Here is a 21,039-nt window from a genome sequence, read left to right as displayed (position 1 = left end):
ACAAACAAACAGGCACAAGTGCGTGTGTATCTGAACGTACTGATGAATCTCATGCCCACCATTTCAAGTGGTTAGCTAATAGTTTAAAGACAATTTTAGTGTGTCAAATAACTCCGTCTACAACAGTAAACTGTTTAATCCCCAAATAAAACTTTCAATTTGAATAGAAAGGTATTGTTTTCTTAAACTCTGAGGTGGCATTGTTTTGAGTTCTGTTTTAGTTATGCAGCAAACCACTAATCTACTGAATACTTTTTTCCATCCTACTGTCCACCAAAATAAACTCTGATATTTACCTAGAAAAATTTTTGCACTGATTTTTGTTGTAGTAAACACTGATAAAGTCCCAGGAAAAATAAAAACCAAAACCAAAGGGCCCTATTTATCTTTTACCATCGTAAACCATAAAAAACTCACTTTGAAAATATAAATTGAGAACAAAATTCCAAAGTGAAAATCTGAGAAGCTTCCATGCTGCTGTTGCATAAGAAGTTGCATTATTTTGTGGTCTCACTTGTAAGTGACTTCCACTTTAACAAGAGAAACCTAAAATCAAATGTCAGCAACGGGAAAGTGCTGTTCAAAAGCTACTTAGGGAAACCTTAAACTTTAAGTGGAAGAAACAAACCCTTGCGAGAAAGTATGATTTGCTAGCATCTTTAAGTTGGACTTTTAGGCAGAGCTTTAAATAAATATAAAAAGACTTGTGAATATGAAATCTCATTTTCATCTCATAAGGAATCTGAAGAGGAAGAACTAGTTCCATCTCCTAAACCAGTAGTGGCTCCTCCAGTTCCAGGAAACTCTGATCCTCTTCCAATGACAAAAGATGAAAAGGTATACTTCAGTTTCAAAAGTATAGCTCGGAGATGGGAAGGAAAGTTAATCTGAAATTTACGAGTTTTGATATTTTATAATCTCCATCAGGGAAAAAGTGATATAGATTAGCATATCTGGACTACGTACTGTAAAGTTTCACTATATTTTGTGAGGATGCTAATTTACCACTAGTCAGTGTTGACGTTTGCAAAATACCCAGGAGAGAGAGAGAGAGAGAGAGTGTGCGCGCGCGCTCTCAGTCAAAACTAGGTCCCACTTAGTCCAGCAGCTGGCCTTTGCTTGTTTATATGACCAGACGCCAGTTCCATATGGAACAGCTGCACATGCAGTAGTAGAGTATGTTTAACCGAAGGTATCTACTCCAAGTAGCAAAGCAGTTCATATTTGTAGTTTAATTGCAGCAGTATTTCTGGCTAGGTCTAAAGAGCTGCATCAAACTTTGTTGGCAAACATAACCCACTAAAGGATTTACAACATATATAACTATAGTAAAATTTCTTTCTTCCTGGCACCTAACCCTAAATGCTTTCCTTCTCTCAGGCACTACTAGACTTGGATGATGATTTGGATAACTTGGATCTGGAGGATATCGATACTACAGATATCAATCTGGATGAAGAGATCTTGGATGACTGAACTTGATTTTTATTTGTGACCAAATCCTTTAATTCATAATTGTTACACAGAGGAATTACATTTATATGGACTACACAGATTGGAAACTAGCTTGATTTTTATACTGAAGCTGGACAACATAGGTATACTATACCTATCAGTTGCACAAATTTCAGATTGCAATGTTTTGAAATTCATTTAGTGTAGCAACTAAGCAGCTCTCCTTAAGCTGTGTCACATTTATCAAGAGAAACTCAAAATAAAGTGTTTTAAAGAGACACTTAAGAATTCCACTTGTATTCTTGCTTACCTCCATTCCAGGGAATAATGCTTATAGTGAACATTATATTGAGGTAGTAAAGCAACTATGACCTACTGTCTGAGTGGAGTGAAAGGCAAGCAAGCTAAGATACAATTTCCTTGTAGCGCTGGTTAGCCTACATCTGTGTGTGTAACATGCTACTTTTTCAGGGGAGCTAAGCATCTGTAACTACAGCACATGGTCCTAAATTTTAGGAGTATTTCTCTTCAGATGTTAGACAGCAGTTGCATACTTTCTAAAGTGACAGGTATCTGGTAAAACTGGATTAGTTACCCCCAGCTGCCTTAAGTGACTTAATACTCTAACCACTGCCAGGCAACTGCCTACGAAGGCTTAGTTGAATAAACTTTTGTCAACTTACATCAGAGGTCACATGGAGCTTCACTGCATTAAGGCTTAGACATATGGGGCTGACACCTAATTCAAGTCAGAGTCCTCTACCGCCCCACTCTTTAAACTAACCTGTGCAAAGAATTAAAACTGCTGTACTTGTACTCATCTTGTCTTGAAATAAATTAACTTGAACACAAGTTTAACACAATTGCATGCAGAAGTGTCCCTTTTCAACTATATCAAGGTATTACATAGTAGTCATCCTCTCTCATACTTAGTGACTGCATTCACCTCTTCCATGTGTAGTCTGGTGCTTATCTAAAGGCCAGTTTTTCAAGTGTAAAAACAGACTGCTTGTTTTAGTACTGACCTGTTTAGCAAGAGTGACATTTTCTAGTTGCAAAATTCTTGTAAAGGAATTAATTTGCATTACCCTAGTGATTCCTTGGTAGCTACAGTTTGCTATTTTATGAAGAGTCCAAACCACATACCTCAGTTACTTGTTTATTTTAGAATTTTATACAGCATTAGCAACATTTTGTACTTATCACATGTTAACATAATAGAATGCTTGAATGTTAACACTTTATTAAATAAGACTTATTTCACAAAGCTGCTGAACTAACCAGTGCTTCTTGATAAGCTTGAAGAGCCAGCTCTATATATCCTACCTTCTTTGATTCTGTTTTCATGAACACCTGTTAAAGACAACACCTATTAAAATGGTGACACAGGGTACAGAAGAATTTATTGTACAATTTGATGTATAGAATGAGAATATTCCTTGTGGCATCTCAGCATAACAATTTTAACAAAGTAAGTGGTAAGTCTGGTGTAGTGATTTCTTATACATACCTGCTAGTTAAAGAGAGTTCCTTAAAGAGGCTTTGTGGCTAGCTATAAAGAAAGTAGGTATCAATGTGAACCTCACCTTTCCATTATTATATCCAAAGCAGAAAAGTGTACTATACCTTGATTAAATCTACTCCATGAGCTTCCTGTTCTTTTGCTTCTTTTGCTGATTGACAGTCAGGATGGAGCATATGATAGAGGTTGATTAAGCATGTAGCATCATCCATTCTAAAAACAAGTTAAGACTCATTTCTCAGTTTTTTGGAAATATCGTAGCTTTGTGTTAGTACAAGCGTATGAAAGTACACCTCTACCTCGATATAACATGAATTTGGATATAACATGGTAAAGCAGTGCTCTGGGTGGGGCAGGGCTGCGCACTCTGGTGAATCAAAGCAAGTTCAATATAATGCCATTTCACCTATAACACAGTAAGATTTTTTGGCTCCTGAGGACAGTGTTATATCAAGGTAGAGCTGTATGCAGCCCTTAACTAAGATCCAAGCAAAAATCTGAACACATCTCCACAGTGTCACATCTTGGCACTCTTTATGCTATATGCAGAATAAGAACGCTAAGAGATGCTGACTGAGGGTGCAGAGAAGCTGACCCATGCATGTCTTGTTTAAGGCCTGTGCTATTAGTCCCTCCCTAACATATGTTTCAAAATACACAATGGCTCTGTATTCTGCCTAAAAGGGAATATTTATCTTCACCAGTCCTGGAGTGTAAAATGGTTAACAATCCAGCCAGTTTCCAGAGCTTTTTATGATCTAAGGTTAGTTTCCCTACTAAAAATAACTGACTCATCTCCCAAAATTTAACTCAAAAGCAAATGAGAATTAATCATGTTATCTACATTTAGGACTACTTATCACTTCTCAAAAAAGCAGCAAAAAGGGAAGACAGTTTTTCAATAACTGGAGTTCTTCAAATAGATTCCCTTTAAATATTTTCCAGTCCTACATAATTGATTTAAAGCCTCACACACTACTGAACCTTTAAGAAAAAAAAGTCATTTTCCCAAGATGAATTTCAGCGAATGTGGTAGCCACTATCACAAGAATCCCATCTCCCATTTAAAACTAGGATTTTAGATGGTACAACACACTCTCCAGTTCCCACTGTTTCACTTGTCCATTAAAATAAAGTATCAGTCATAACATATGTTTCATCTATTTAAGAACATTTATCAGCTATCCCTGGTCTTGCACCAACATTTCCATCAAGGTTGTTTTGGAGCTATTAAAGATTGATTTGTAAATATTAAGTGTATTAATTAGCTATTTAAAACCCATACAGTAGTCTAGTGGTAGCTGAAACTGCTCTGCTGGAATAATTTTTTTTCTGATGTTCAAGAAAGTGGCTGGGATGAGACATATTTAGTGCAGGTGCTCTTACACAAGTAAAATACCTCATTAAGGCCCTGGAAACTCCAGGGCAAAAACCACCAACTGCCCAAAAAGTCAGTCATTGTATACATACTCAAATCGGGGAAATAAGAACTAATGATACAGTAACTCCTCACTTAGTCATCCTGGTTAACATTTCATTGCTGATCAATGAGAGAACATGCTCTCTTATAACCTTGTTTGGCAGCCACCTGCTTTGTCCACTGCTTGCAGAAAGAGCAGCCTGTTGGAGCTAGCTGATGGGGGCTTGGAACCAGGATGGACCAGCAGCCCATCAATTGCTGGCAGTTAAGCTGTCCCTCCCCCCACTGCCATAACATGTGCTGCTGCTGTCCTCTACCTTGGAGCTACTCCCAGGAGCCTCCTGCTTACTGTGCAGGAGGCAGGAAGATAAGGGCTAATGTCAGGGTGTCCCCCTGACCCCCCGCTTACCCCATCTCCATAGAGCGGAGGAAGCGTGCTGGCAGGAAGTGCTGTCTCAACTTGCTGATCTACTTAAAAAGGCAATGTACTTAGAGTGGGGTCAGCATACTTAAAAGGGCAATGCACATCTCTCTCACACACTGGGTGAGTGTCTGTCTGCCCTGCTGTCTCCCCTCCCTCCATTTGTGCTGTCTTGTAGAGTGAGAGGCTACATTAACAAAGTGTTAACCCTTTATACTCAGTCATTTGGTAAAAAAAAATGTCCCTGGAACTTACACCCCCCGACCCCCATTTACATTATTTCTTATAGGGAAATTGGATTCGCTTAACATTGTTTCGCTTAAAGTCGCATTTTTCAGGAACATAACTACAACATTAAGCAAGGAGTTACTGTATTTCATTTTCACCCTGTCCTCCTAAAGTATAAGGCCAATCCTAAAATTCCACTTAAAATCATGAAGTGATAAATTACATATATATTTTGTAAACTGAAAATTGAGTCTTAACACTCCACTGAATTAAAATGTGCTAAAGGTTATAAAAAAATAAAAATAAATCAATTGCAGTTTAAGTTAAATTCTGCAGGAACTAAGAGGTACAGATCAGTATTGGCTCAATACAACCCATAACTTTTTTGCAGGTATATCCATTCGCATAAGCCAAAAAAATCACAGCAAAAAATTTTTGCAGTAGGTATTTTCATGACTATTTGAAATCAGATTTGATTTTAACTGTGTTTTTATGCTAGGGAAACAAAGCAAAGCTAGTGTCCAAACAGCACTTACAAATTTCTCTGGATCATATCGATTAATAAGCCATCTGTCTTCTTCCTATTTACCAGATACCACACCATTCCTCCGAAGTGTCTTGTTGAACGTAGAAGATGATATTTGGCATGTTTATCAATGTCCTCATATGTCTGATGATGAACCTACCCAGAATGAGATTTTAATTTACAATCCTGATAACCTCCAAATCTTGCTAAACTGCCAGAAGAGTTACAAAGATTTAGAATAGTGCTGACAGCACACAGATGGCCTCAAAGCAATGTCAAACCTAGGTTATTGTATGTAAAAATCTTAATTTTAGACAACTGCACATCACATTGGGAGATCCCAATTCTAGGGGGTAAATTAGAGGGAAATACAGTCACAGCTAACATACTTTCATTATTGTGGGAAAATGTTAGTCTGAAGCCTTCAGTCTACTCCTTAGCTATGCTTAAGTGACAGGATCTACACACTAAGCTTTAAGGAGGAAAACAGAAAGCAGGAAGGAAGCAGAAGATGTATGCTTGTCATATATCCATGCAAGGAACCAGCAGAGCACCTGCAGTCTCAGACCTCACAGCTTCAATAGATGCTGTGAGGTAAAATGTGTTAATTTATGAAATTTTTTTTTTTAGAAGTCTCAATTTGCCTTTTCAACAATATCTACTTAAACTTATTTTTCACACTATATCCCAGTTTGAACAATAAAAACAGACAATTGCGCTTTGGTTTGTAAATCAGTTTCACTTCCAAGTTCTGACATAGCAGGAAGCTTCAGTGTTTGGGTTATGGGAATGGTTTAACATGGATTTCAAGGAACTACTGCTGTAGTAAGATGCTATTCAGCATAAGTAAGGGTGAAAATCAGGCTCAAAATGACTAATCTTATGGTAGAGTACAGGAAAGGTTATTAAGAAGGGAAACAAACTGCTAAATATGGAACTATGTTCTCGTACATTTTCAATGAACACTAAGAAGTTTTACAACTATATCGTGCACTTGAATTAAGAATACAGGTTCCAAGAGTTAAACAAAATGGATAGGTAGGATATTAAATTCTTCTTTATTCCAACTAGGAGTTACTGAGCACATGGCAATTTTGAAAATCAGGCCACTGGCATGGCTTAAAGTTAGGAACTAATCTTTATAAATCTTAGCTTGTTCCCCTAAATAATTTCAAGTAGTTAGTACTAACAAAAGTACCATTTACTTTTTTCACTTGGAATCTTAAGGTCAATATGTGTCTGCTCCAGTCAAATTTTGTAAACATAAGACAACTCCACTCATTTGAGTAGTCTTACTGAAGTCAATGGGACTATCTATATAAGTAAAATTACACACATGCCTAACTGTATGCAGGAGAATATTTCTTAATGTTAAGAACAGTATAAAATTAAAAACATTCATATTTCAAAGCTCATATTGTTGCTGGTTCATTGCTCACTATGGTTAAGTGACACTAACTTATATTTTCCCAGAAAATTTTTGTAGCTACTCTTATCACTATAAGAAGTTAAGAGATTTTTAGTTGGCTTACTTTGTGTACAATGGAGAGAAAAATATTGACAAAGAACCTATAGCTGGGGTAAGTGTATCTGAAGCCATTTTTAACGTATTACATTCACTAGATATCAAGTTGGTAGTGTCCCTTTAACTTACCAGAATTTTGTACATGTTATACAGTTTTGTATGTGTTCACTAAAGTTGAATTTATTTTGAAATGGTAAACATCTTGTATAGCAGTGTTACAAAAAAAGGAACAGTTGCATAGATAATTTACGAAGTGAAAATATAGAATAAGAGGTAGATACAATTGGACAGTGATTTTTTTTTGTTTTCATAACATGCTGGTCTCATAGAAAAACACATTAAAAGAGCCTTACATTTTCCAGCTGCATTTTTATATCTATGCAGCTATTAAAAGGCAATATGATTTTTCAATAGCTGTGGTCCACTGAGAATTCATACTCTCATACAAATGAAAACCTACAAGTTGTCATTGGCATTAGCCTTCCTATTAGAAATAATAAAATGGACTTACTCTGATATAGTTAGCTGAATCTGGCTCAAACTGTGCAATACACAGGTTAAGTACATCTTCATGACGGTCCTCACGAAACACAGTCTAAAAAGATAGTTGTAATAAAATTTATTCCTGAATATTACCCCTTATTCTAAAATGAAGAAATTAAACAGTCAGTACGTTTCTATTTTAGGTAATGACACCTCTCAGGAAATGTCAATAGGTACAAGGCCAAGAATGACAAGCCACCTGAGTGCAATAATTGCCCTTAGATTCCTTACTGCAGTAATGAAATGAAATATATAAAAGTAAAGAAAACAAAATTTATTTGCCAGAAGCCACATTGCATTTTCAGCTTCAGGTCAGGCATGTAATCTTATCAATACACACAGTAGTTAAGTGTGGACCTGTAACATAGACAACTCATTCCAAATGATTCATCTGCACAAAATTTGTTTGTTCCTGACTACCAGAGCTGTAAATTTATGAAAGTGAGCTATGCTGATAAGTATCTTTAGTACCTGCATGCACACTACAGGTTTCTAAACCAGTATCATTGAACTGGTACATAAAACAGGCCTTTGCATCACAGTTTTCAACTTTCAATTTCAGTATCACACTATACCAGAAGAGCAGCACGAGTGATGAATCTCCACAAAGCCAAAAACAAAATTACCATAAGGTTTTCATCCTTGAATATTGGTGGTGGAACAAGTTTGCGTCCCTCTCTCGGGAAGTACACCTGAATCATCCTGTCCCGTTCTTCCCAGGTGGCCTTACGTAACACACCACTTGTTTCTCTAACTACAATGAAACGCTCCTGAAATCAAGGGGGAAAAATTTTTTTTGCACATTTTAATCACCATATTTTTCTTAATTTTTCCCTTAGTATTCAGAGGTGAGGTGGGGGAAATCTGGCTGGGAAAAATCCTCCTGCACAGCAGCTCAGGATAAGCAGAAATGCTAGAAAAGGGCTTTCCTGTTCACAACTGTAAACTTGTCCAGTGTCTTTCATATTTATGCTTGTTAGTCATGTTCTAGAAATGGAAAAAACTAGTAACAAGGGAAATTCACTGAACACTTACTGAATAATTGCAAATATCTGGCTTTCTTCTGAACACCCAAAAATGAGATCTCACTCCCCTCCTTTCCTTTCAAGAGAAATTCCTGCATTACAGCATCAGAATGTAATTTTTAGTTTTGCTGGCAATAAATGTTTCCTCATAATTTTATACTGTACTTACCTGGGGTTGAACTGCGATAACATTTTATTGAAACTCAAGCCTGTTCCTTTGAAGTTACAAGTAAAAATAAGGTAAATAGTCAAGAAGCTCTTTTGCAGAATATACTAGTGAGTTACTCACACGATGTGGAGTGCTATAAGTTATATCTGTAAACACGTATTTAACAGTTTCAGTTCCTTCCAGGATCCTGTCTTCTGCTAACACATCATCAATTGGCTCTCGCTCACTCAGAACAGGGGGCATTTTTAATAGTTCTTTAGCTTCCTCAATGGCTTTTCTTGTGGCCTAAAAAAGAAAATCCAATAACTTTACAGTAAAATATTACACTGTGTTGGAGAGTCATTCAGCACAGGGAAGAACATGTTTAAAAAATAAACTTCCCTCAACTTTTACTACATTGAAATGTATTCTGGAGAGACACACAGGCTGACTAAAATACTATGCATGCGTTTCTTTGTGGACAATAGATTCAAAGAGAATACTGAATGTCTTGATGTCACCTAATTTATTTCAGCTAAGTCCCTAGATAGATTTTTAACCAAGGTGCATTATAACATCACCACATGCTTAGGAGAGACCAAGGATTGTGGTAGTAATAAAACAGGCTTAAGTTAGGAATCTCAACCATCCAGAGGTTCAGCCAGGGAACAGAGAAGACACTGTGGACAAAAAACTTTTAGGATTTTAGGTAGTTTGGACATGAAACAAACAAAAAAACACACACACACACACACACACACACACACACACCCCCAAAAAAACCCACCCCCCAAAGAAAAAAAAATGAAGTTTAATTAATAAAATCATAATTCTAGAGCAGGGGTCGGCAACCTACGGCACGCATGCCAAACACAGCACGTGAGCCGACTCTGAGTGGCACGTAGCTCCCTGCCACGGTCCCAGCCCCCCCGCCCTCCCCTGTGGAGGCAGGAGGCAGAGGCTTGTTTCTGCAGCAGCCACGCTTCTCCCCTCCCCCGCTTCTTCCCCCAGCCTGGTGCTTTCCTGCCCCGCCTCCTCTACTTCCCTGGCCAATCAGCTGATGGCCCTAGCGAGGGGGTGGGGGAAGAGCGGCAGCATGCACATGGCTCCACAGAGGAGGCAGAGAGAGGTAGGGACGGAGCCCGGGGGAAGGAGGTGGAACTGGGCATATCCCTTCCAGCCCCCTGCCATGAGCCGCTCAGGGCAGGGGGCTGAGAGTACCGCCACGAGCCAAGCACCCCAGCCCTCTGCCCTGACCCCCCCCCACACACCCCAGCCTTCTGCCCTGAACCCCCCCATCCCAACACACACCCAGGCTTCTGCCCTGCACCCCCACAGTCCCATCCCTCTGCCCTGAACCCCCCACCCCTCCCTGCCCTGAACCCCCCACCCCAACACACCCAGCTTTCTGCCCTGCACCCCCACAGCCCCAGCCCTCTGCCCTGCACGCCCCCCACACATCCCCAGCCCTCTACCTTGAACCCCCCACACCCCAACACACACCCGGCCCTCCGGCCCTGCCCCCCCCCCAGCCCTCTGACCTGACCCTTGACCCCCCCCCACACCCCAGCCTTCTGCCCTGCACCCCCACACACCACCCCAGCCCTCTGCCCTGACCGTTGAAACCTCCTCACACACACAACCTTCTACCCTGCACCCCTCCCACACCCCAGCCTTCTGCCCTGAACTCCCTCCCGCAGCCCTCTGCCCTGACCCCTGAAACATCCCCCCAGGCCTGGGGTCCCGGCCATAGGCCTTGCACAGCCCGCTGCCGGCCTAGGTGAACAGAACCCCAGGCTGGCAGCGAGCTGAGCAGGCTGGTGGCATAAGATCAGCATTTTAATTTAATTTAATTTAAAATGACGCTTCTTAAACATTTTGAAAACTTTGTTTACTTTACATACAATAGTTTGGTTATATAATATAGACTTATAGAAAGAGACCTTCTAAAAATGTTAAAATGTATTACCGGCACGCAAAACCTTAAATTAGTGTGAATAAATGAAGACTCGGCACACCACTTCTGAAAGGTTGCCTACCCCTGTTCTAGAGGAACAGAACTATATGCAGTTTACTCCCTTCCATATACAATAAACCAAAACCAAAGAGAAAAGGAGAGAAACTTCAGGGTAAAATATCATCTGAGATACTTAAAAGAACATAACTAAATTAAAATCCAGTCAATTAAAAAAGTTAAAAGCATTTTTGGTAGTACAATACATCTGTGCCCAAGTTGCCATGCCTTTTTTCTGTTAGTTTACTATAGGTTTCATTTTCCTTTAAAAAAAAAAAATTATTTCAACCTGCAGTTATGCTGAATCTCAACTTTTGCACAGGTCTTAATGATTGCGAAGTCATCAACCTACTACAGCCTTTTACTATACAAAGACGGACTGCTAAGGACATAACTGGTAAGAAAGTCAGGAGGTTGATTAGATTTGGTACTGAATTTCAGAGACATTAAACAGATTAAAAAAAATGTTTAGAGTTGTATTTTCCTGGTAACATTTCGCATTAATCTTTTGAAAAGTGTATGTCTACTGACATTCAACTCCCCACACACAAGAAAGTAATCAAAGAACTAGACCGTCACTTAGAGTACCAGTAAAATATATATTATTTATAAAATGGGATGGAATGGTGTAGTGGTGGACAGAATTTCAAATGTATTTTAGATAATGTTTAATATAGGTCTGATAGTATGACAGCAGTGTTCATTAAAATTTACAAGAGTTTATCTTTTGATTAAACAAATATCTTTTTTTTTTTTAAATGGCATCATACCTCTGCTAGTTGTTTTTCTGTCATTAACTTGTAAGTGGGTGGCTTAAGCTCCTGTTTAATGGGACTAAAAACCTTCTGTAAATCCAACCCTGTCATCTTAGAGAGTAAACTCTGAACCAGTTCATCCATAAAACAAGGCTTTGTGACATCTGACTTTTTTTTGTCTGAAAGAGATTTATAAAAATTAGATTATTTTCTTTTGCTTAGACTAACATCCAATAGACTCAAAGGTCTGAATACCAGACCTGTGTAGTTTAGACATATGCCAGTCAAGAATGAAACAGACCAAGAAGTGAAGTGTGCAAGTGACAAGTTCCTTCAATACTTTCAAAATACAAGGCATTAGTCTAGAGCAGTGGTTCCTAAACTTTAACAACCTGTGAACCCCTTTCACTAAAACGTCAAGTCTCACGAACCCCCTCCTAAAAATGAATATATCCAGGGATTTTCAACTTTACCTGAGTATAAATTATAAAAGTAGTGATCTTGGAAATATAAAATTTGTTTTTATGACATGCTTATTACACACTATTTATTATTAATTATTATTCATCATTACAGTATTTTATTACATTATGAAAACAGCAACACTCTTCCAAGATCTCATTTTCCTTTTATAGCTTGTATCACTTTGAATAAGCCTGTTATAAGACAAGGCTCCTATGTTTCATCAAGGAGTATCAGATGTGAAACAGCATGAAGGTATTTAAGAAAACAACTTGAAGAGTTCCTCCTACACAAGCATTCAGGTCTTGAGCAGTCCAGGCAAACAACACATGTTACAACAAAGCTTAAACTTATTGTTTTTAAAATTATTATGAAGAACACTAGCTGCCTATTTAAGTTTAAAAACAGCAAAAAATATCCACTTCCCTTTCCATTTCTTATAAGTCTTGAAGTTTAAATCTCAGTGTGACAGATATGCTTGCTTTGATCTGCTTAGCTCTTGGAAGTCCAGGGGCTCTGGGCTGCTGGCCCTATTGGGTCCCTATGGGCAGCTCTGTCCACCATTAGGAAATTTTCCCCCAAGAACCCCTGTAACGTTTTTTGGAACCCCAGTTTGGGAACCACTGCTCTAGAGGGTAAAACTCCAAAACATACCGACTTTTCGCAAGTTAGGCAGTGCTCAAGAATGAACCACTTTGGAGCATTTTCAGATCTAAAACATATTGAGTTTGTGTTCAGAGTATCCTGTTCCACCCAATGTCTCCAAGCGTTCAGAAGATGAAGGGGTGCATAGGTGCTGGAACTAGTGCTGCCACACCCCCGGGGGCTTGAAGTGGTTTCCATCGTGTATAGGGTTTACAGTTTGGTTCAATGGCTCTCAGCACTCCCACTGTACAAATTGTTCCAGCACCTTTGATGGGGTGGCACAACTGTATCACTGCAGGCTCTCCAGAGTCAGCCTGCACTAGCGAGCCAGTGCTTTCCCACCCAGGGTGGGGACTTGGCTGTTGCCCGAGGTCCAAGAGCCCAAGCGGACAGAGGGGAGGTTCGGCGAGCTCGCAGCCCTCACGCCGGCGCAGGACGCGAGGTTGCGCCAACACACCCGCCAGCTCGCTTCCCGCCTCGCTCCGTGTCCCTCCCCAGGCCAGGGACTCGCGGCGCGCCCGGCAACCTACCGGCCTCCGAGCCCGCGTCCTGGCCGTACCCGCGGCTCCCCAACAGGGCTCGCCCTGGGCGCTGCAGCCCGAGGGGAGCTGCCGCGCGGCGCCACAGACACCGCCACCTGGGCGCTCCGAGAGCCGCCATGCTGGTGCCCTAGTCAGTCCGCCACGCCCCCACAAAGCGGCTTCCGGGTGACCGCGCTAGGCATGCTGGGACATGTAGTCCCAGGGACACACCCCCAGTACTGGGCCCCAGGCGATGGCGGGAGGGGAAGAGCCTGAGAGGGGGCGGGTCAGTGTCTGCCATGGGAGACTGCCAGAGGCGGAGCCCTTGAGAATATTAATATTCATTGAGGTCAGTTTCCTAAGGCCAAATAGGTGTCTTTGGGAGGGTGGAGGCAGGCGTAGAGATGCACTAGACATGCAGTGTTTGGGAGCAGGGGGAACCTCTGGATTGGAATGAAAAGTCCAAATTTTGGAAGTTTCCTGAGGGGGGGAGAAAGTGGATTTGAGGTCAGAGCAGTGGCTGAAATGCAATAGACAAATAATCCAGCCACAACAAATAAATAGATTTCTAAATGAAAAATCATTTTGAAATGAAAAAATCAAAACACGCCCTTTCGAGACAGTTGACTTATTGAAACTCTTATTTTTAAAATTTTGTTATCAAAACAAAATTTGGTCAAACAGACACATTCTCATGGAGTGTTTTCATTTTGATGAATTGATATTGTCCAATGGAAAAATGTTTTGACAGAAAATTTTCGACCAGCTGTAAGCAGCAGTTTACTTCTGTCTGCTATGTCAGTCATTAGGCTGATCACTGCTGGTTGTTTCTCCCCATGCTTCGTTCTGCAGTTTTGGGAGCTGGGTCTTCTATATAAACTAGTATCAAAAGTAAGTGTGTAAGATATATTTTCTGAAAACACAACAAAAAGCCCCCAATCCCTTGTGGGGATTGTGGGCTCTAACCGGAAAGGGGTTAATGAGAAAGTGTGTGCTCAATCAGACCTGCTGTGCTATACCCGTGAGAGATGATAAGCCTGGCAAGAGGGGACTGAATGCAGGAAAGCTCTGTGCAGTGATGGTTGGTTTAGAAAAGGAATGAACCTTTTGTGTAGTTCCACTAGAAAGAAAGCCTAGCTAGGTCTCAGTAGACATCCAGAGACAACCTGAAAGAGAGTCTGGCTGGGGCCAGGATCTTTTTAACTGCTCTTAGATTCCAGAATCTTCTGGGGGTTGGGGACTGGTAGATAGGCCTGATGCAGGACTTTTATGCTTGCTTTGTTCTCTGTTACTGGTCTGTTTTTCCTCTGGGATCTATGGAGATATGAACCTAGGAAGGGGCTATGGGAAAAACCTAGAGACAGACTAAAGTAAGAGGTAGCCCCAGAGGGCTTGACTAGACAGACTTGCTACAGGGTCCCTGGGATGAAAGCTAGAGTAAAGGAAGGGCTTGGGTTCCCCCACATGTGCCCCGAGGAAGGTGGCCTGAAGATCCTTTTGCAGGTCTGGGCTCAGGCTGAAGACTTAATGTGAGACTGATGGATTCTTGTTCTGTAGGACTCTGTTACCCCTGAAGGGGTGGGACTGTATGTGATGTAGCTGGAGGACTGAATCACAAGAAGTAGTACACCACTGCAGGGCTGCAGCAACTGTTTGCAGGTGTGCTGGAAGAGAAGACCCTGCTATGCCATGCCTAGCCATGATGGGTTGTGCTGGCCGGTGAGTCACACTTCTACACCTTGTATCCCTAATAACATCATACTTACAGAAACTTGTTTGTGGCAGAGCCTGTGGACTCATCAGATGCAGAAAAGAAAAAGTAACTAAAATAACCAACATCCTGGGGTTGGTTCTTAAGATAATATTATTTAGCACAGGTTCTCTTTTGACTAGCTGGTATGGACCACTGGCTAAATGGGTTGGTAGCTTATTGTCAAAGCAGGAATTACAGTAGTGCTAGTTTAACCTTTGGGTGAGCTAGAGTTCACTTCATTTCCCATCTCCAGTGCCTTAAGAAAACCCCCAACTCCCATAGAAAGTAGTTGGCGACCTGAAGTTCAGTCTCTAGTGATTTTCAGCAAGGATTGCACAGGGTCAACTTCCCCACATTCAAGTCCCAAAATGAACTAAAATGAATTTATTTAAATAACTTTGTTTCTTTATCATAAGATTTTATAATCTAATTTTGACAGCATGACATGGATATTTTATAATCCACAGACATTACCTTCACAGTTATACATAAACAAAGAAAACAAATTAAAATCTGAACAGTTCAGTCCCCAGAGAAATACAGTGAGAAAAAAATGAAAGTTCCCAAAAGCTTAGGTTTTGTTCATCTAAGTCTCAGTTAGAGGCCTTCATCACCAAATCTATACAGTCTGCTGAGTCTAAAACAATATCTTCCCTCCACTTGCTTGTAGGAATCTTCAGTTGGAATCCATGCAGACTCTTCCTCTGCTGAAATCATTGCTAGCCAGTCAACTAGCTGATTAATCGAACACTCAGTTAAGTGTATAGATTTAAAGAAAACCCTGTTACAAGAAAATACAAAACTGAGATTAGCAAAATATAAATGACTCTTTCCCCATTACTACATTTAAAGAAAAGTTGGTGACTCAGACTAGTTGAGACAATTTAACTAGAACAGTTTGGCTAAAATCAAAACATTCAAAGCAAACAATTAAAAAATAAGTTATTTTCCCCTCCCAATTTCCCCTTGCTATAATTAACATTGCCCATGCTTCCCTGTTAGAGGGTAACAATATCACTAACCTGCTGCAAAATGCTTCAGAGTTAGGGACAACAGCCTGCTTTCTGCTCCTGGGCTCAGCTTCTCCTTATGGCCTCTATGCAGCCCATGTATTTAGTCTTTAGAAAGATAAAGTAATAAATGCCAAGCATATTTAAAAACAAATAACATTGTATCCCTCAGTAATATGAAATTTACAGAACTCTTTATGTGGCAATCCTGTCTCCTAGAGGCATAATTGGCTGGAGGATTAAAAGACATGAAACAGCGAAAAACTGTTAAAACATGTGTGTTGTTTTCATTTTAATACAACCAGCATCCTGTGACTTACACAAAATGTTATTTGAATGTTATTCTCCCACTGGTTTGACGGGTTGCTGTCTCTTGTTGGCATCATGTCACAGCAGGAATTACATCATCTCAGAGAGGGGAGGGGGAAGAAAAAGGGACATTATGTTTTTAATAGTATGCTTCCAGTAGGTGTAATGGCAGAGTCTGTTTCATGATTGGCAGGCTGATGAGTTTAGGTAGGTAAAAGAAAAGGAGAGAGAAGACAAAACATGGATTTTTATTGTCACAAAGTAATCCATGTTCTACAAATCCTACCTTATTTCTAAACAATTGGACTTGGCATAGTTTTCACCTTGGGTAGTTGGTTGGTCATCTTATGCTGTGGCCTCTTGTTGTCTTGGCATCTTAACTATGTGTTACAAAGAAGAATGTGAGTATCCATAAAAATTATAAATATCTAAAAGTATGGTCTTCTTTCTTAATTTCATACTTAAATGACCAAGCTAGAGCCACTGTCTGTCTACTTTTCTGGCTTATGTAGTGGAGTGTTTCAAAGGAAAAATTAAAATAGGAGATTAAATTTACAGGTTTCTGTTATTAATTTATATTCTACTATACATTAAATTTGTGGAACGTGTAATATGGTACAATTTCCATCTGACTAGCTGGTTTGGTGCCTTCCTCGTTGTCTAAGTTTGTCTTCTGAGTTTGACCATGTATCAGAGAAGAAAATTTGAAGTGGTATTCATAAAATTAAGAACGGACTATTACTTTAACCACTTTATTTCCCTCTTTACATCATATGTTAGGGGTGCAGTCTCTCTACTAGATGGTCGTTTTTTTGTCTAGCATATTAAATATTACGATCTAGTAGAAAAAAATCAAAATATGTATGTTAATAGGTCTTAACATTATTTCCTTTAAAATATAATTATTGACCAACTTTAAAAGTTCTGCAGCACTGGTTTCTATCTTATGGAGTAGAGCTGGTTGCTCTGATTTTTTTCTACTGTTTTTCTTTTCGGAGCCTCAGAGATTTTCTACATTTCACCAGCTGGTGATCATCAGAGTGCACTGCACTGTGTCCATGCCTGCTTCCGCCCAACATGTCCCCCAAAACACTACTATACTAGAGCAGTTAAAAATACATATGGACATAAAACTGGATCTTAATGTCCATAGAGAAATGTTTAACTGCCTTTTATCTTTAAGCCCCAATCCATGATCAAAATACATGCATTTCTGGGAGCAGAGTACAGACAAGTTTGTGCTGTCTAGAGTGTGGGCTCTTGCACATCTCATTCAATTTTTAAAAAAAACCGAGTCCTACACTAAGAAATGATGAGTCTTTTTCCCTGAAATAGCTATCCTGGGCATTAGGCACTCAGCAGCTAAAAAGTATGGTTACTTACCATACCTACTCTCCAGACCAAGGGACTAGCAGTCTTTATCTTCTGTAAATTGAACAGCGATATCTGCCAACCTCCAATCATCTTAACCCATGATCTTGGGAACCCACTTTCTGAACAAAGCAGATTCTAGCACCAGGTTTGCTTTACTCCTTTTAACTTCTACATCTCATGACTTGTGAAATAGGGAATAGTGTGGTGGACACATCTTCCTCTCTCTTTCACTTATACCACCAATGAAATGAGAGAACATGAACTGATGCACTCAAGAATTGTTCAGTTGGAGGATAAAATGGTTTTATTAAGGAAAAGAAATGGAGAAAACAAAAGCGTTAACAATATAGGCCTTTCCCCAGAACTTAAAAATAATATACCAAATGCCATTCCCTCCTCTCCTAATAGCAGTGCAAAATGTGACATATTATGAAGTTGTTGTAGCCATGGTGGTCCCAGGATATTGGAGTGACGAGATGGATGAGGTAATAACTTTTATTGGACCAGATTCTGTTGGTGAAAGAGACAAACTTTTGAGCTACACAGAGCTCTTCTTCAGGTCTGTGTAGCTTGAAAGCTTGTTTCTTTCACAAACAGAAGTTAGTCCAAAAAAAGATGCAACTTCACCTACTTTATCTCTCACATACAGACACATACAATATCTTTGAGATACTTATCAACTTCATAAAGGTTTGTATGTCTGTGATCCAGAGAATGTACACTGGCTTCCTGAGATGAATTACTGATCTCCCTCCAGGAACTAATATCAGTAGAGGGTACTTACTGCAGAACCTGGGACAGGTAAACAACTCCAGACAAGTAGCACCACCTGGGATGATGTGCATCTACTGACTTAGACCAGGTTCAAGGCCGCAGAGACAAATAAAGAGGTCAGCTTGAACAAACTGACATGAACTAACATGAATTAACCACGAGGGAAAACCCTGCTGGAAGGGTTTGAAGGACTTTAGAACCTTGCAGAGTCTCTGTGTGTGGAAGACTCTGTGTGGAGTCTCTTAGCAAGCGTATAAACCTTTTATTGTTTTATGATATGTCTTCTGTTGCCTGATCTAGTGATGTCCAATTAATTATATTGATCAGTTAGGAATCCCAATTGACACTCTGAAGTTTTGACAGGGTTCTGCCTTGTAATCAGAAGTATTAATTAATACAAGGATTCAAGTGTGCATGAGAGAGACAGTCACACTAGGGAAAGGCCTTGTAATATTTTATTAGTATAGTCAGCAAAATTACAAACACTGTAATCCAGCAAAGTAGGTAGAGATGGTACAAAATGGTCAATACATCTCCCATCAGAGCATTTGTATACTGACACCATTCCTAGGATTGATGAGACAGGTGATCCCCAAGTGGTCCTATCTCTGGCAAGCCAAGAAGATCCCAATGGCTGGAGCCATGGATAGCTGTATTATAAGGTTCTGTGGCTACCATTAATATTCATAAGGATGATAACCCTCCTCAGTCTGTATCTAAACTTCCTCACCCTCATAATGTTGGAGTGCTCTTTTCTTATAGGTTAATATGTCATTTACCTCTAGGTCATTATCATATATGTCAATTGTTACCATAACATTCTTGAAGTTGAACATCTTCTGGTGTTCCTATCTTAAAATATTCAAAACTAGCATAAACTGGTATTCTGCAATTAGCTATCAGCAGTCATATGTGTTTATTACAGCACTCTCTCTTATGCCCCAGGGTTATTCCTTGTTGCTAGTTATGCTAAGGCTTTTGGGCCTTATGCTTCAATTTGACTAAGCTATTGCCTTACAGGCTTTGAGGCCTGTAGGGCTATTGCATTAGTGATCTAACTTATGACATATAACATATACCTATGCCTTACTTATATCTTACCTAGCAAATATCTACACCTATATGCTACATTTCTCTAATGCTTTTGTCCTAAAAGTAAATCTATCCTGCTTTGTGAGGGCTGGTTGTCTCTGATAACCCTGTCATAGTCCTGGGAGAAAGCAAAACGGCAGGTGCTGAGCTAAGGTCAGATCTGCTGAGGGGAATAGTGTGACAGTGTATCCCATAAGGCTTTATGGGGAGGGGGTGCTTATAAATGTATGTATGACATAACTGGGATATGTTTTGTGCTGTCTGTGCCAGGTAACATATCTCAGTAAAAGTTATGGTCTACTATATCTATTCATCCTATTTGTACATATATATATATCATTTTCTACTTGAGGTTAAGAATATGGGCTGTATGCTTGCTTGGTTTCTAAGTAAGCTTTGGGAGGCATTTGGTCAGCTTCTTTAGGAAGGAATTTGCCAGGTTAAGTACCTGATCAGGAAACACTTGGAGAACAATGCATGTTGGAATGCTCCAATTCACATAAGAAGTCTTCCTGGAGACATGCAAGATACCAGGTGGACAATGGCGTCGGCCTGTAAAGACTGAGTCATGCAGGGGCATGTGACTTGCCCAGGTGACTCCAAAACTCCATCTTGGAGCTGGACTTTGCATAGGAGGGGGGTCCCCAACCACAAGAGTCTATTTAAACCTGTGGGAGACCCTTCCATTTGGTCTTCAGCTGGCTAAAGAAGGAGCCTGTCCACCCCCCCAGGAAACTTGAAGGAGACTGAAACAAAGGACAGTAACTAACTACAGGGGGTGTGAGTGATTGCTGGACCCAGGCTAAAAGGAGATTAGCCTGTAAAAGGGAGCACTCTGGAACTGGTGAGGAAATTATCTGTATTCAGTTTGATTAGGCATAGATTTGCGCATTTTATTTTATTTTGTTTGGTGACTTACTTTGTTCTGTCTGTTACTACTTTGAACCACTTAAATCCTACTGTCTGTATTTAATAAAATCACTTTTTATTTAGTAATTCACTCAGAGTATGTATTAATACCTGGGGGAGCAAACAACTGTGCATATCTCTCTATCAGTGTTATAGAGGGCAAACAATTTATGAGTTTGCCCTGCATAAGATTTATGCAGGATAAAACGGATTTATCTGGGTTTAGACCCCATTGGGAGTTGAGCATCTGAGTGCTAAAGACAAGCACACTTCTGTGAGCTGTTTTCAGGTAAACCTGCAGCTTTGGGACAAGTGATTCAGACCCTGGATCTGTGTTAGAGCCAGACAGGAGTGGCTGGCTCAGCAAGACAGGGTGCTGGAGTCCTGAGCTGGCAGGGAAAACAGGAGCAGGGGTAGTCTTTGCACATCGGGTGGCAGCTCCCAAGGGGGTTTCGGTGATCCAATCCGTCACAAATAGTTCCTCTGAAACTGTGAGGCACAGCATAATAAATTAACATTAGATTGAATTAGAAATTATCCCTTGGGCTTCATGTTAAATCCAGTTTGTAAACTTAGTTTGCTTTTGTTGCCTGGCCAGTTCTTTAAAT

At 40.1% G+C, this 21,039-nt stretch overlaps 2 protein-coding genes across 2 annotated transcripts in view; one reads left to right on the top strand and one right to left on the bottom strand.

Annotated features, from left to right (window-relative positions):
• Positions 1-2,318, top strand: part of COPB2 (COPI coat complex subunit beta 2) — a 28,563-nt gene extending 26,245 nt beyond the window's left edge. Inside the window, exons 21-22 of the mRNA XM_034780854.1 lie at positions 739-837; positions 1,381-2,318. Coding sequence (XP_034636745.1) covers positions 739-837; positions 1,381-1,476 — 195 coding nt within the window. The 3' untranslated portion in view covers positions 1,477-2,318. The remainder of the gene's footprint in view (positions 1-738; positions 838-1,380) is intronic.
• Positions 2,319-2,600: 282 nt separating this feature from the next.
• Positions 2,601-13,391, bottom strand: MRPS22 (mitochondrial ribosomal protein S22). The gene is made up of 8 exons (XM_034780855.1): positions 13,220-13,391; positions 11,598-11,761; positions 8,955-9,119; positions 8,267-8,410; positions 7,609-7,692; positions 5,583-5,728; positions 3,082-3,190; positions 2,601-2,808 (listed from the first exon to the last, which is right to left on the bottom strand). The coding sequence occupies exons 1-8, from the start codon at positions 13,347-13,349 to the stop codon at positions 2,716-2,718; spliced, it is 1,035 nt and encodes a 344-aa protein (XP_034636746.1). The 5' UTR covers positions 13,350-13,391; the 3' UTR covers positions 2,601-2,715.
• Between the last annotated feature and the right edge of the window lie 7,648 nt (positions 13,392-21,039).

Source organism: Trachemys scripta, chromosome 9, assembly GCF_013100865.1.
Source record: "Trachemys scripta elegans isolate TJP31775 chromosome 9, CAS_Tse_1.0, whole genome shotgun sequence".
In the NCBI taxonomy this organism is placed as follows: domain Eukaryota; kingdom Metazoa; phylum Chordata; order Testudines; family Emydidae; genus Trachemys; species Trachemys scripta.
This window is presented reverse-complemented; position numbering and strand designations above follow the sequence as displayed.

What these genes read in the sequence shown, in the direction of transcription:
- MRPS22 (XM_034780855.1), bottom strand. Translation starts at nt 13,349, where the DNA reads ATGGCGGCTCTCGGAGCGCCCAGGTGGCGGTGTCTGTGGCGCCGCGCG. An exon ending in CTTATAGCACTCCACATCGT is followed by an intron (nt 8,411 to 8,954) that starts GTGAGTAACTCA and finishes CCTTGATTTCAG; the next exon opens with GAGCGTTTCATTGTAGTTAG. An exon ending in ATTCAGCTAACTATATCAGA is followed by an intron (nt 5,729 to 7,608) that starts GTAAGTCCATTT and finishes CATTCTGGGTAG; the next exon opens with GTTCATCATCAGACATATGA.